The sequence below is a fragment of the Cajanus cajan genome, chromosome 5 (assembly GCF_000230855.2).
Source record: "Cajanus cajan strain Asha chromosome 5, NIPB_CcT2T_4, whole genome shotgun sequence".
Lineage (NCBI taxonomy): Eukaryota > Viridiplantae > Streptophyta > Magnoliopsida > Fabales > Fabaceae > Cajanus > Cajanus cajan.
The window spans coordinates 992,628-1,009,871 of record NC_138521.1 but is presented as its reverse complement, the minus strand read 5'-3'; the positions used below and the strand labels follow the sequence as shown (position 1 = coordinate 1,009,871).

The window sequence follows — 17,244 nt, the reverse complement described above, 5'->3', positions numbered from 1 at the left end:
AGAAATAATTAAATATATTTTTAGTTAACTATTGGTGAAGCTAATCTTCCCATCATATTTTTTTAGGGAACTGTTATGGTACCCATGATAATTGAAAGGTTTTGGTACCTCAAATTATGTGAACAAATAAATTTAAAAGAAATAAATTCAAAATAACATAAATTTTAGATTAAAAATTTATAGAAGATGAATCTATCAAAAAGACTAATTCAAAAAAAATAATTAAAAGGTCAATTTTTATAATAAATTTTATTTATATGTGATACAATTAAAAAATTAAAAACAAAAAGTATAATAACATTATAAAATTATTAAAATAAGAAAGAAAAATAATAAATAATACAAGTAAAAAATTAATTTATATTATAAATTTAAAAAATTAACACCAAAGAAAAAATAAAATATTTTAACAAAATATTAATATTAAATTATTTAATTATAATAGATGCTATATTAAGATAAAAATTTAAAAAAAATATAAAAATAATATAAAGATATAAAAAAATTTATAAGGATAAATTATTAAAAATATTAAATAAAAATAAAAATAAAACAAATAATTACAATAAAAAATAAATAAATTAAACGGTTGTACCGGTACCCCCACTATTATAGTGGGTACCGTAGAATTTTCCATTTTTTTATCCACTTACAGGATTTAAACTCTAGATTTTACTTAAAGATTTGAACTTAGATCCATTTGAATCATTAACATGTTGATGAAAGCATTAAATAATTAACTATAAGTTTGTTAATTAAGGATATCGATTGAAATATAAATGATAATTGTAAATTTATAAAATAAAATATTCTTAAATAAGATAAAATTATTAAATTGAAAATGATAAAAATGTAAAAAGAAAAAAAAAGGTATAAAAAATCTTAATTATCTAGTTTCTCTCGTTAATATGTTAATGTGTGATTTTAATTGAATCATTAAGATCGACCTAACTAGAAGTAGGATTGAATTAAAATAAATGAGATGATAAAATTTAACCTTAGTGCAACCATTTTACATATATAAAAAATACTAATTTTAATTTTCAATATGTTTTATTAAAAATTACATTTTATTTAAAAGAAAAATTTTATAATCAACTTTTTGGTTAACTTTCCTAGTAGGATATTCGTGTCAACTAGATAAATGTTCCATAATCCAATTTGAACTTTGGGCCACCGTCTCCTTTAATATAGAGGCATTGGCAGCAAAATTTTGCTAGAAACCGACTCTTTTATGGCAGTAAAGTTAATTCTTGAAGGGTGTCCTACAGCACATCCAATAAATTATCTCCCTTTCAGGTCATGCGATGTTCATTTCGATCTCTCATATATTTTCATAGAAGCAAATACTGTGGTTGATTGTTTAGCTAAATATAAAGGGCCTACGGATGAAGAGTGTTTTCTTTTTAGTTCCCCTCCTGATTTTCTTTTTAGTTATTTAGATGCAAATAAGTTTGTTAACTTATCTTTGAGTTGTTTGTAGTTGGGCTTTAAGCCCCTTTTGTTCAGAGAAAAAAAATTATTTACTAAAATATGGAGAATTAAAATGGTTAGTGCAAATAAAAATATTAGAGTATTGACTATAGCGTCATTAAATTTCTCTATGTTATGTTAGAAAATAAAATTAAAATAAAATATTAATTGTGAACAAAAATATTAGATATATTATCAAAAGTTTAAATTTTATGTATAAAAAAATATAATTAAAAGAATTTTTTTTATTAAAGGTGATTAAATAAATTTTTTGACAAAAATTAATTATTAATAAAGTTGATGGATACTTCATACTATTAACATAATGATTACTCAAAATTTTCCTAAAGATAATTAGAGTGTTAATAGCTTCACCTTTTAAATTTCTCACTCTCTGTTAACATTATATTAAAAGAATTACTAATGACATTAATTATGATGGTCAAATATTTTTACCAATTTTTTATTAAAATAATTGTAGACTACTTATAAATTAATTAAATATTTAAATGTGAGCCCATTAAATAAGGATATTTTTTAAATAATTGATATTTTAAAACTTTTTCATGATATTTTTTTAAAATAAGATAAAATTCTCAAATTGACAGATCATAAAAATGAGTGTTGATTTTATTTTTCTCAAAAATATTCAACTTATAAACTAATCACTTGAAAATCTGATTAAAAGATTAGCACGTTCTTTCATACACATGTATATGAAGGAAATAATGGTTTCTAGGATTTGTAATAATCATTAATTGTTTAAAAAATAAAAATAAAAATTATTATGTAAATAATGAAAATGTATAATACTTACATGTTAATTAATCCTTATATATTAAATATAAATTCTTACCTTGTATAAGAGTGTTTTTAAAGGCTTTTCTTTAATAAGAGAGTTTGTATGTAATTTAATTTTTATTTATTATAATTATTTATGAATTAAATATTAATATTTTTTTAAAAATAAATTATCAATAAATAAAAATAATTTTGTACTACATATAAATTATTTATCATTAATCTAAAATACAATTTATATATTTAAAAATATTTATTTGTATAATTTTTAAATATAATTTATATATTTAAATATAATATTTATATAGATATAATTTATTATAAATTTTATTTATATATAATAAATATGCATCTACATTACATAAGTTAAAATACTAATGTGTCCAAATAATGCTTCCTAGGGTTCTTGTCAATGACTACAACTACTCATTAATTGTTTTAAAAAATAAAAATATACATTGACAAGAAAAAAATAATTTTGTAATGTAATTAATGGTTCCTAAGTTTTGTATAATATATTATTCAAAAATAAAAAGAAACTATAGTACTTAATTTAAACAAATGGTCAAAGAAAAATATGAGAATAAGAAACTGAACAAAAATAGTGAAGATGCATTTTTTATCTGGATCAGGGGGAGTGGGCTTGATTGTTTATGGGCCGGTTTCTTTGCTTTATTAAGAATTTTAGATGAACATGCTTCTTGACTTTGTTCTTGATGGAAGAAATTGTCCTTTCCTTTGCTTTCTCTCATTGTTCTTAGACAAGGGCATTCTTCAATTCGCAATTTTAAAGGGTTTGGTTACTTTCATCAAGCCACAATGGGACCCAATTCTATGAGTCTCAGAATGTTCCTTGTTATGTTTTTCTTAGTTTCTGTCGTTGTCATAGGTACTTTGACGTACCAAAACTCTACTTTCAGAATTTTCGAGGGGTTTTTGAGAAGCAATGTACAAGGAGGAACAAGTCAGAATGTTACAACTCATGGCTTTGGATTGAGAGGAACAATCCAAAATATAAAAAATGAAAGCTTAGGAAAAGAAGGTAATAATGATAATTGTGTTTGTAACACCCTTGTATTGTATGCATGAGTTATTTTACTATTTCCCTTCAACATCGTGTCCATTTATTCTGCTTGTTTCGTAAGGACCAAAACTCACCTTAATTACTTCCTTATAATGAACAAGGTGGAGTTCAGAACCCACAAGGGACATCTCAAAATGAAGGAAGAACTAAGAATATTACAAAAGCAGATGATGGTAAGTGACTGCTATATTTTCTTAATTATTTTTGCTGCCAAAATATATTTGTTCCATATCTTTTATCCCTACAGCACTTTCATTGATGGTCGTCATTTTTTCAGAAATAAAAATTTGTATTTTACAAACATTATTTTTTAGTCAAAACTTACGTGGGTCACACAATTATTATTTTTTATATATTACGGTAATCATTTTAAGGGAGATAATCTTATTCTAGCTATAGAACACACACATGTTGTTTAATTAGATGATTTATAATTTCATAAGCTTCTTTTATATATAAATTTTAACTAATAATCTATATCTATACTAATATATAAAGGGGATATCACTTTCAATAATTACTTTTGGTTTCCATTTTTACTTGGACCATTTTATCATTTATTTATTTTTCAATAACTACATTTTTTTATGAGTAGTTTCTCATTCTTTTCCTTTTTTTTATTTATTTTTCTTTTAATATAATGTAGGCACGTAGTGCCTTTTTCCTGCTAGTTAATATATAAAGGGAATACCCTTTTCAGTAACCACCTTGGTCTTTATATTTTTTTTTATCATTATACATTTTTATTTTAAAAAATTAGAAAAAAGATTTTTTAATCTATACTAATACTAACATATAAAGAGGATACACTTTTCAATAACCACCTTGGTCTCCACATTTTTTTGACCATTATACCCTTCTATTTTAAAAAATTTAAAAATATTTTTTAATCAAATTTTAAGAACTTAAAACTAATGAATTAATTATAACACCAATTAGATCAATATATTTTTATTTTATTTTTTTTATTTTATTTTTAATAGAGGTACAAAGTTTCTCAATCCCACTAATAATAAATAAATATTTTTAGAAGAAATGACACAAAAAGGAGAAATATTAAGTGATTTGTGATTGCCATGATCTTAATAAATCTCTACATGACACATATATAGTATATCTATTAATTATTATGGCACATGTATATATGTATTAATTATTTTGTCATAGATTGAAAATTTTAATTAAATATTAAATGAAAATTGACAATAGATAATCAGAGGTTATCTTTCTTGACAAATAATAAAAAGAAAATTAATAATTAATAAATATTTATGTATTAAAATATTGAGTCACTCATTATATTCAATGGGAATATTTTATTTATGTATCATTATTTATTATATTTATTAGTTTTTATATATTTTTAAACAAAAAATAAATGAATTTCACTACTAGAGTTTCTCTTATTACATGTAACTTTTCCTGTAAATTTTTATGAAAATTTTGCAGGAAATATTATTTTTACAAATTTTTCTGCAAAATTTTATTTGCAAGTAATACTTTTGTAGATAATATGTTTTTGCGAATTTTAAAAATCGCAAGAAATTTTCCTGCGAATTTTCCTACAAAAAAATATTTGCAGAAATTTTTTGCGAATTTTCTTGCAATTATAATTTCACAAAAAATTTATGAATTTATTTGCAAAAAATAATTTACAGATATTTCTTACAATTTTTTTATGAAAAATAATTTACAAGAAATTTTTGCAAATTTTGCTACAATTTTAATGATCATAGAAATTTTTTTCCATGATAAAAATTTGCAGAAAATATTGTAAATTTTTTTTTGTTTCTTACATATTTTCTTACAAAAATAAATTCGCAAGTAATGTTTATTAAATGGTAGAAAAATTTTGCAGGTAACTTTTCCTGCAAATTTTCCTGCCAATTTTAATCCGCAAGAAAAATCAAAAAAAATGTTTAAATTTATAATTTTAATATTTAAAAAAAAACTTCAAGTCCTACATCGATTGAAAATAAAATAATTAAAGAGTATATAAGTTGGGACAACACTTATCTTACACGTTGATTTGTATGGTTGACTGTTAGACTTATAATCTGTAATCTTAGAATTTAAAAGATTATGTACCACATGATGGAGGCGTAGAAACATCATTGTGATCATTTGAAAGTTGAAGAATTATTGATAGAATTTATAGTAATTTCTTTAATTTTTTCGTAAAAAATATTCCTGCAGAATTCTTGCGAAAAAAATTTGCAGGAAAGTTTCTTGCAAAATTTTTTTGCAGATTATGTATCACATGTTGGAGGCGTGGAAACATCATTGTGAGCATTTGAAAGTTGAAAAATTATTGATAGAATTTATAGTAATTTTTTTAATTTTTTTCATAAAAAATATTCCTGTAGAATTTCTTGCGAAAAAAATTCGTAGGAAAGTTTCCTACGAATTTTTTCGCAAGAAATTCTGCAGGAATATTTTTTACGAAAAAAAAATTAAAGAAATTTCTATAAATTCTATCAATAATTCTTCAACTTTCAAATGTTCACAATGAAGCATTTGTTTCCACGCCTCTAACATGTGATAGATAATCTTTTAAATTTTAAGCTTGTAGATTATAAGCCTAACACTCAACCATACAAATCAACTTGTAAGGTAAGTGTTGTCCCAACTTATATACTCTTTAATTATTTTATTTTCAATCAATGTGGGACTTGAAGTTTTTTTAAAATATTAAACCTATAAATTTAAACATTTTTTTTATTTTTCTTGAGGATTAAAATTGGCAGGAAAATTCGCATGAAAAGTTACCTGCAAAATTTTTCTACTATTTAGTAAACATTACTTACGAATTTATTTTTGTAAGAAAATTTGTAAGAAACAAAATAAAATTCTTACAATATTTTCTGCAAATTTTTACCATGGAAAAAAATTTCTATGATCATTAAAATTGTAGCAAAATTTGCAAAAATTTCTTGTAAATTATTTTTCATAAAAAAAATTGTAAGAAATATCTATAAATTATTTTTCACAAATAAATTTGTAAAATTTTTTTGTAAAATTATTATTACAAGAAAATTCGCAAAAAAATTTTACGAATATTTTTTTTAGAAAAATGACACTTTTCTAGTATGTTTCTTCCTTTTCATGTTTTAACTATAATAAAGGATATTAAACATGTACACAATTTTTGTCTAATTTTATTTCTTAATTACATTTTTATAAACTAATTTTATTTTTTTTAAAAAAATTCAATTGATAACTACCTATATCTTCAATTAACCATTTACGGTTATATTATTTTTATTGTTTTAATTTCTTTTTAAAACTACCGAAGCATAGATTACCTTTCTTACATTATTGTAAAAAAAATTATTTATAAGTATTGCTTATAGATCTATTAAACTTATATACAACTAGAGGGGTCTAGGCACTCCATGCCTCTAATAGTTATACATAGATAGAATATTAAAAGATTGTGTGCAATTATTTAGAAAAGATATATAAGATTTTTTTTAAGTTTGAGGGGTATAATGGTCTATTAAAAAGTGGAGACCAAAAGTAGTACACATCTAAGTATTCACTTTATATATTAGTATAGATATTAACAAATAGATATCAATTAAATAATGTAGTAAATGAGTAGATATGTTGCATATTATTAGATAACAAGTGATAAGGTATTGAAACTATGACACTCTTCATCCCACATACTATAAATATTTGAATAATTAAAGTTAAATAAAAAAATATTTTATAAATAAAATTCAGTTTGTTAATTAAACATAAAAGATAGACTAAAACCCTAATTTTATCTCTTATAATATTAAAAAAGTTTAATTTGGTCTCACTTTAATTTTTTGTTTCAATTTAGTCCTAGTTTATTTTAAAATACTTCAATGTGGGACTTCTGTCCAAATTTCACAAACAGTGTTAAAGGTCCGTGAGAATCATGCTCGTGATTCCAAATCATGACTGTGATTCTCATGCCTAGTGTTAAATCTTGATGGGAGAGGGCTTTTTTCATTCTCCAATCACCACTTCCGCTCCCGCCGCCGCCTTTTCCTCTCCTAACTCCCCTCCGAAGACGTCGACCTGGCGAACGACGTCGTCGTGGACCATCACGGCAACGCCTTCGTGACGAACTCCAGCGAAAGCTTCACTTGGAAGGTATTCGTCGACGGATCCGCATCGATCTTCTCCCCATCTCTGATGTACACGAAGGCGATGAAGAATTCTTCTGACAGCTATGCACCTTATGGTTCCGTAGGGCTGAACAAAATCGCCTACGTGAGCAAGGGATACCTCCTGGTGGTGCAGTTGAGGACGTGGTGGACGGCACAGCGAGGAAGGTGTAGTTGAACGAGGATCTGGTGGGTGCGGACAACATCGCGATGAGGAAGGACTGCATGGCGGTGGCGGTTTCATCGATGAAGGTGTTATGGTTGATGAAGAGCGATGATAATTGGGCGGAGGGAGCGGTGTATGACAAGGTGGAGGTGAACGTGAGATGGTTTCCGACGTTGGTGGTGATTAGAGAACGAAGAATGAGAACACAAGAACGAAGAATGCCCTCTCCCACCAAGATTTAACACCAGGCTTGAGAATCATGGTCGTGATTTGGAATCGCGGGTGTGATTCTCACAGACCTTTAACACCGTTTGTGAAATTTTGACGGAAGTCCCACATTGAAATATTTTAAAATAAAATGGGACTAAATTAAAACCAAAAATTAAACAAATTGAAATTTTTTAATATTATAAGGGACCAAATTAGGGTTTGAGCATAAAAGATATTATATTTTAACAAAACAAAACCAAATAAAATTTATTACAAGAAAATTAATCATTCTCAGAATATGACAAAAAAAGAAAATTCCTAACTAAGTCTCGATATCACAATCTATTAGAACATAACTCATCTATGAGGACTAAGTCTCATCACCAACATCCTCAACGTCATGTTGAAGATCATCTGCAACAACATACAACAAGTAAAACAACACAAAACAAGGAGAGTAAGAAATATCTCACTTTGACTCACGATGTAGAATATAGTCGAATAGTCAAACATAATAAGGCATACATATCACGATGTAGAATATAGTCGAATAGCCAAACATAAATAAGGCATACATATATACATAGCATGAGCAGATTGGTAAAATAACACATTTCACTCATTCATGATAAATAATTAAACAACACATAACAATAAAATGCATATGCAATAGGCACAAACTACATATTATTGTGCATGTGGCATTAGTAAAAATATCACATGGTGTATTATCACTTGCAACACATAGAGTAACTTAGGAATACATGTTGGGTCACACCCTCAATACACTCTCACTAGGAGAATATACTACCAAGATATGATGGGCATAGTTGAGTCGTACAAGATACATCTCATGCACACAAAGGATAAGATTGAGACTTCCAAATCAAGTTATCCCCAAGGATTAATCCCCAAAATTTTACACAATGAGGCCTTTTCTGGCAGTGTATTTCATATTGCATCCTTCAAAAATTATTTATGCATATGATGCATGTCAAACAAGACTCTACACATTATCACATCACAGTAATTCACACCCACAATTGTATATCAATTATCTTTTCAATTCACAATCACATTATGGTTAAGCCTCGCTTAGACTTCTCATATAAACCTCATAGCATTCATACACGACAATTGTATCAAACCAAAGACATCAATTAATTCATACATACCTCACAATAGTGCCAATAACATACTCGCATACCAAAATTAGTTATCAACATTAATTATTACAATGATTACACATGTGCATAACTCAACACAATAATTACACAATATCATCCAATACACCTCAAGATAGGATTATTATGAAATCATCTAATCATATACTAATACATCAACCATATTCACTAAGAGATCAATGTCAAACTAAGCATTTAAATTAATAACTTAATTAGTCTAACAACCTTATTAATATCTTGCATTAAGTCCTTAGGTATCACTATCACCAAAACATCTCAAGTTGTTAACAATTAATTCATATCATAACTTATTCCCAATTGCACCTTCTCATAATTTCTCTTTGTTAAACACTAATATAGGTATCTTAAATCATTCATAAGATCAAGCACCTAAAGGGCAAAACTATTCAATACTAACACTATGAATTATAATCTCAAGTCACGCTGTTAAAACACCTCAATTATATTATAGGAGCATTCAACACCACTATATCTTTTGAACACTAACTTAATTACTCCCTTATCATTACTAGATTGTATCATCAAGCTAACCATCCTCAAGTTATCTTAAACTCATAAATATAACTCATCTTAAGCAATGGAGGTGATAAAAGAGAGAAAAACATGCCAAGAAAAAAGGTAACAACATAAGTCATAATGGTGACTCTAATCACGCCTATGACTCTCTAGTCACGCTTGTAACTCATTGCTCACACTTGTGATGAAATCTGACATATGTGAACTTTGATAATGTGGACCTCATAACACATCTCATCATCAAAATTAACCATCAATCAATAGAATCATAGATTAAAAAGCCAAAATCACTCTATTAAGTCATCAATTACATAAATTCATATGCTTATATCATCTCGTCATATAAACACCAAAATGCATTTCCTTAAGGTTCCTACAAAAACTCATAAACAATTCAAGATTCACAATTATCAAATCAAATACCAAATTGAATACATATACATATCAATAACATCAAATATAATACTAAAGAATCACAAAGAAGACAAAGACACATTTTTAGAAAAACCTCTTACATACAAAACAGATAATAAAGATAGGATTGTGGATCAATTTCATTACCCAACATACATCTTACACCTAGAGTGAGACTACTCACTCTTCCTTACCTCCATGAAGGCTAGACGAAGGGTGTAGATCTCAGGAATGATCTCTAGTTCTTTTGAGCACCAAGTGTAAAGAGGAATTGAGAAGCATAAAACATAAACTAACTCTCCACTCTTAAAACTTCTCTTTTAAAAATTTATCAACCCACGTTTAACCCTTAGTAAAACACTTTAACTATAGTCACACTTCCCTTCCCTCAAATATTAAAACTTATAACTAATTAATATATAAAATAAATATATCTTTCCAACAAAATTATAATTAAAATAAAATGCATAAAACAATTATAATAAAAACACATATTTTTCTCCAAATACTTATTATAACAAAGTACCCTAAAAATATATATTTCTCTAATAAGTATTATACAAAATAATTTTGCAAATATTTATTAAAAAAATTCATAATTATTAAAAGCCACTAAACTATTTTTTTTAAAAAAATCATTTAATTAATTAAAATATTTTTTTTAATAATTTTAAAAATTTTGGGATGTTACATATATAAACAAGTTAATTAACTATAATATAAACCAAAGAAAGAACAAAATAAATATTGGTAGACACCTCTATAATTTAGTTGATATCCGGATAGATAAGTTGAAAGAAGAGAAAAAAGTATAACGTGAGAAGTAATATAATGTGATAAAAAAAAATAAAAAAGATATATGATAAGAATTAATAAAAGAGTAATGATATATGTCCATTTATAAATAGTTTAAATCCCACAATGACACCTCACATCTCTTTCTATCCTCCTATTACATCATGCATATACCTATTATAATAATTCTATTTTTTTGTTCTCTAATTAGTATATATTATAGCGTGTGTCTAAGAAATATTTCCTTAATAAAATGTTTAGAATTGTATAGGCTATAATGGTTGCATATTGATCGCTACTCCCCATGTATAACAAACTGAAACTCTGGACTATAGAGTACTTCTTTAGAGCTTGCATTTTTTCCTCTAGTTTTCTAATGTACGTATATTCTATATTAATTCTACAGGTTCTAAAACTGCTTCATTGACAAGTTCACATGCTGCTAATCTTGATGACAAACTACTCGGTGGACTGTTAACCTCTGGATTTGATGGAGCATCATGCATAAGTAGGATGCAGTCTTACTTATACCGCAAAGTTTCTCCTCATAAACCTTCTCCATATTTGATATCTAAACTACGTAACTACGAAGAAATTCATGCAAGTTGCGGACCTAATAGTAGAGCTTATGATAGAAGCATGAGAGAGATTGAACACTCCAAGAACAATGGTGTCGCTACAATGTGTAAGTACCTTATCTGGAATCCTGTCAATGGATTGGGGAACCAAATGATTAGTTTGGCTTCAACATTTCTTTATGCCATCCTCACTGAACGAGTGCTACTTGTAAAACTTGAGAAAGACAAGCATGGCCTATTTTGCGAACCATTTCTCAACTCAACTTGGATATTACCCGAGAACTCGACTTTTTGGAATCAAAATCATATTGAAACATATCAGGTCATGCTAGATAAGGATAGGGCTAGCAATTCAACGGAGGATTTACCATTAGCTCTGTTTGTTAACCTACAACACCCCTTTTTTAACCCTGAGAAAATTTTTCACTGTGAACATACTCAAGATCTTCTCCGAAAGGTCCCTTTATTGATTTTGCAGTCTGATCAATTCTATGTGCCCTCTCTGTTCATGACCTCATATTTCGACACGGAAATCACCAAAATGTTCCCGGAAAAAGACACGATTTTCCACCATTTGGGTCGCTACCTTTTTCATCCTTCCAATGAGGCATGGGAACTTATCATTGGTTACTATGAGACACACCTGGCCAATGCAAATGAAAGGATAGGCATCCAGATAAGAGTATTTAATCCTGAGTCCACTCCAAAACAAGAATATATGGATCTAGTTTTAAGCTGCACCTTAAACCATAAGTTACTGCCAGAAATAGGTTTGCCAAATCCAATGTCTTCTACGGGGAAAAATCATACTGCAAGTGTAAAGGCAGTTCTTGTGGTATCTTTATATCCAGAGTTTGGGGATAATTTGCGAACTTTATATCTGAAAAAAACAACAGTTAGTGGGGAAGTGATACAAGTTTATCAGCCAAGTCATGAAGGGAATCAAAAGTTTAATGATAAAATGCATAATATGAAAGCTTGGATGGACATTTATCTACTAAGTTTATCTGACGTGTTGGTGACTTCCCCTTTCTCTACTTTTGGCTATGCTGCTCAAGGGTTGGGAAATTTGAAGCCATGGCTTCTTTCCCATGTAAAGAAAAATGATACCCATTCTTCAACATGTGAACGGGATTTTTCATCGGAGCCTTGTTATCATATGCCTCCCAAGCACTATTGCAACGGAAAACTCATGAAAGATTTCGTTTCTTCTTTTCCTTATTCGAGGAGGTGCAAGGATTTTTATCCAGGCATGAAGTTAGGTAACAATTTTGTGTAGTTACATATTTTTCGTGGTTAATCCTTCAATAAAATAAAGTATAGATTTTTTTCTTCATCTTATTATTAGAAAAAGTTTATCTAGAAACTTCTATTATTTCTATTTTTTTAATTTCTATTTTGTATTTTATTTTTATTTTTTAGATTTTCATTTTTATTTTAAATCTTTATATATGGAGTTTCTTCTAGATTAATTTTGGATTTCTAGATAAAATTATTTCTCTTATAATGCCCGAAAATATTTCTTATTCAAATCTATTTCTTCTGAAATGTTCATTGTACAATTTTATTTTTTTCAATGATGATTTAACACATAGAGACTTCATATTTCTATAATTGTTTGTGTTGTATATGGTTTGAACAAATTCCGCCTAGTATTTGGTACAAAGGACTTGAACCTAAAGCTCAGATTTATTGTAGGGATCATCGAAGCTCCAAGTTAAAGTCCTCTGAGCCAAATATTAATAAAAGTTTGTTCAAACCATGTTGGAGGATAAAGGTTCTTTTGTCTTGGCTTCTTTAAAGAAGAAAAAAACCTTTGGAGAATTACACTCGAGAATTTAGTTGCAGGAAGGGAATGGAGAGTGCAGCTTTTGGTTTGTTCGATGGTTTGATGAATCTTAAATTTTCCTTAAGGTTCCCTTCGTCTAGATTCATGATATTCTCCTCAAGGTGAAAGACATTTGGAGTGATGGGAGTTGGGATTTGTCTAAAGTACAAACTCGTATCCCCAAGCGGTAGTCAATAAGCTTTGTAGGTTGAATGTCTAGTTGCATAAGGAACTAGAAGATCTAGTTGTTTGGTGTGTGGTGATTTGGTTGGATGCTACAATGCTAAGTCTGAGTACTAGTGGTTGAGGATGGATCAAGAAGAGAGGGGGCAGGTTTCCTAGAGACAGTGTGGAAGTTAACTCTAGTGGAGAACATACTTTTCTTCGCCTGATTAACAAAAACTAATTATGTAAAAAGAGATGTTTTAAAATTATTTATATCTTTAGTATTATTTATTATAATGTCGTTATGAATCATAACATCAATATCATGTTATGGACCATTTTTTTTAGGTATATTTTTTTAATTTAGATAAATATAAATAAATTTACATAATTGTATAAGAAAATTATATTATTATAAAAAAAATAAATTAATCAACAATAATTAATTAATTGATATATGACATTTCTATTAGTCAATAAAAATCTATTTGTATTTCAGAAAAGTAAATTGATGCTATTAAATATAAAAAGAAAAATGTGATATATAATATAATATATTATTGATTTATTTTTTTAATTTTTTTATTTATACTTCTCTTATTGTTAATAAATAAGGACCTCTTAGAATATCTAATCCTTTAACTCACTCTATATTATCTTAATTGTGATCTTTTATGTTTTACTATAATCTTAAAATTAAATTAAAAACTTATATTTGTTAGTTACTATAAGTTTCTTAGTGACATACGAACCATCATTATTAATTTTTTTCTTTTATTATAACAAATTGAAAGTTCAAGGTAAATGTTTAAAAATAAGCAATTAGATACTATCATTTCATCTCATTGTCATTTACTTATTAAATGATTATAATTTGAATCATAGATTATAATTTAGGTTTTTTTGTCTATACTTGTCTATTATTTGGGTTTGAACATGTTGCATAAAAAATAATCTTTTTAGTCATCTAAAATGAAAAAGAAAAAAAATATAAATAAATTGTAATTGATATTGATTTACATAAGGGTGCTCGATCTTGATAAAAAAAATTAAACATCTTATAACTTTCTTCGAAATGATGCAAATTTAGATAATCTAGACTTCAAGACTAATTTTTTCATAATGAAAATTATATAAGAATAATGAAGAACTTGATATTTTAGTTAAAAAAATTGAAAATTAATGAAGATGAATATCTAATGAAATTGAATGCTTTGATGATAAAATTTAACATATCCATATCGAACAACCTAATCAGTATGATTCATTAGACATTTATGATATAATAATATAAAATAAACTTAAAAGTGATTTACAAGATTGATGAATTACTAAAATATTATACTAGATAAAATATGTCTATTATAAATTATCCTAAAAATATTTTTTGATATTCAAATAATTTTACAATAAAAAAAAACACAAGCACAATACTTAAATAATTGACAACATTATGTTTTTTTCATCCATGACCTTAAAAACTCTAGATAATTAATCCTAGTGTGAAGCGAGTTAATGATTTTAATATAGTTGCATATTTTTCGTGGTTAATAAAATTAGGATGAAATATATTTTGGGTAGTCTAACTAGAAAAAAAGTCATTTGTCTTTTATTTTTCAAAAAATATTTCAATTCTTTAACTTCTAAATTTGATTTAATAGTGTCCATATAAAATATTGATTATTTTTATTTTGGGAGAATTTTTTTTAAAAAAAATTGAGTATTCAAAAAATGAAACTTATCTCACATTATATTCACTACTTGAAAACTATAAATTTCAGATGATGTTCATGAGATTTTTATCATATTTATGACTCTCTTTTTTAGTTTGAACACTAGTTAGGTTCCATAGCTTTTATATAGGTAATTCTAATGAGATATATGTTTTACGTTTTGAATTAGTTAAAAAATATTTAAAATCATATTCCAAAATTAAAAATATTTTTTTCAAAATGACAACGATAGCTTAAAATTAAAAAATAAAATATTAAAATAAATAATCAAAACAAAATTCTATTAAGATAAAGGATAAAATAATATTCTCACCTAACTATCTAATTTTTTTGTGATATAATATAGTAGTATGATGTAAATATTTCTTAAATTTCAGTAACTTCTGCCTATATGTTTTATTAACTTTCTCTACTAGAATTTCTCTTATTACATGCGACATTTCTTGCGAATTTTTCATAAAAATTTGCAGGAAACGTTGTTCCTGCAAATATTCCTACGAAATTTTATTTGCAAGTAATACCTTAGTGGATAATATTTTTTTGCGAATTTTAAAATTCGCAGGAAAGTTTCCTGCAAAAAAAAAATCGCAACAAGGTTTCCTGCGATTTTTTGAAATTTTGCAGGAATATTTTTTATGAAAAAAATTAAAGAAATTACTATAAATTCTATCGATAATTTTTCAACTTTCAAATGTTCACAATGAATTCATCCGAAACATTTGTTTCCATGCCTCTAACATGTGATACATAATCTTTTAAATTCTAAGATGGTAGACTATAAGCCTAACACTCAACCATATAAATCAACTTGTAAGGTAGGTGTTGCCCCAACTTATATACTCTTTAATTGTTTTATTTTCAATCGATGTGGGACTTGAAGTTTTTTTAAAATATTAAACTTATAAATTTAAATATATATTTTTTTATTTTTCCTGCAAATTAAAATTTGCAGGAAAATCCGCAGGAAAAGTTACCTGGAAAATTTTTATACCATTTAGTAAACATTACTTGCAAATTTATTTTTGCAAGAAAATCTGCAAGAAACAAAATAAAATTTTTACAATATTTTCTGCAAATTTTTACCATGAAAAAAAATTTCTATGATTATTAAAATTGTAGCAAAATTTGTAAGAAATATCTGTAAATTATTTTTCGCAAAAAAATTCTGTAAATATTTTTTTACAGGAAAATTTGCAAAAAATTTCTGCGAATATTTTTTTATAAGAAAATTCGTAAAAAATTTCTGCAAATATTTTTTTCAGAAAAATTTGTAAGAAAATGATATTTTTCTAATACTGTCACTAAAACTTCGATTCTATGTTTGGGTTCTGAGCAATTCACACATTGTTGCTGAAAGATAATTCTTTTTGCGTTTCATCTACATGAGAATATCCGGCATTAGTGCTTCAAATTCTACTTATATGCTTGGACAAGACGTACCAATGCCGATGTACACTAGCTTCGGGTCATAGTTAAATTGAAGTAATAAATAATCAACGTTGTTTTAAGTTACACACTAATCATATAATGTGTACGTAACATCTTGATTGCGACATGTCACATGCTATAATTACACCGTATTGTAATGCAATTTAACCGTAGGGTAACTAGCATTAATACTTGTTTCAACTTGTCAAGGCTTGTGGGGTTATTGCATTTATTATGAACATGTCTTGAAGTTTCTAACAAGATAAGGATGTCCCCTCGGATTGAATATTTATGGGAGTTTGACTTTTCAATTGAGAAACTTGAAATTAAAAAAAAAAAAAAAATTGTTATAACCCGCATGGATGGCATAAAAAAATTATGAGATAGTTCGGTATGTGTATATAGTTATAGTCAATCACAATACGAAATGCGTTTAACTTTTTTAATTTATGAAAAGAAATTAATAATTTTTTGATTACATATATACCTTACACTTTTGAGGTTATCGCTGTCAATTTGTCTACTTATATTTTATTGGTTTTAATCATTGTTATTTTATTTTATTTTATTGGGTCATTGTTATTTTATTTTAGTCACTATAATATTTTGTCCATTAAGTTGGTTTCTTTGGGAAAAAAAATTAATAAAGACTAAAAGAAAAGCATTCATGTATTACAAGAATAAAAATGAAGAAAATAAATACATT

At 26.5% G+C, this 17,244-nt stretch overlaps 1 protein-coding gene across 1 annotated transcript; it reads left to right on the top strand.

Annotated features, from left to right (window-relative positions):
* The first annotated feature begins 1,954 nt into the window (after positions 1 to 1,954).
* LOC109807772 (fucosyltransferase 2) lies at positions 1,955 to 13,348 on the top strand. Its single transcript, XM_020370389.3, has 3 exons — positions 1,955 to 3,316; positions 3,460 to 3,531; positions 11,213 to 13,348. Exons 1-3 carry the CDS (start codon positions 3,094 to 3,096, stop codon positions 12,661 to 12,663), a joined length of 1,746 nt encoding a protein of 581 aa, XP_020225978.1. The 5' UTR covers positions 1,955 to 3,093; the 3' UTR covers positions 12,664 to 13,348.
* Positions 13,349 to 17,244: the final 3,896 nt, after the last annotated feature.

Excerpts from the sequence above, each read along its gene's own strand:
- LOC109807772 (XM_020370389.3), top strand. The coding sequence starts at position 3,094 with ATGGGACCCAATTCTATGAGTCTCAGAATGTTCCTTGTTATGTTTTTC. Across the intron at positions 3,317-3,459 it reads TGAAAGCTTAGGAAAAGAAG|GTGGAGTTCAGAACCCACAA; the intron begins GTAATAATGATA and ends ATAATGAACAAG. Across the intron at positions 3,532-11,212 it reads TATTACAAAAGCAGATGATG|GTTCTAAAACTGCTTCATTG; the intron begins GTAAGTGACTGC and ends TTAATTCTACAG.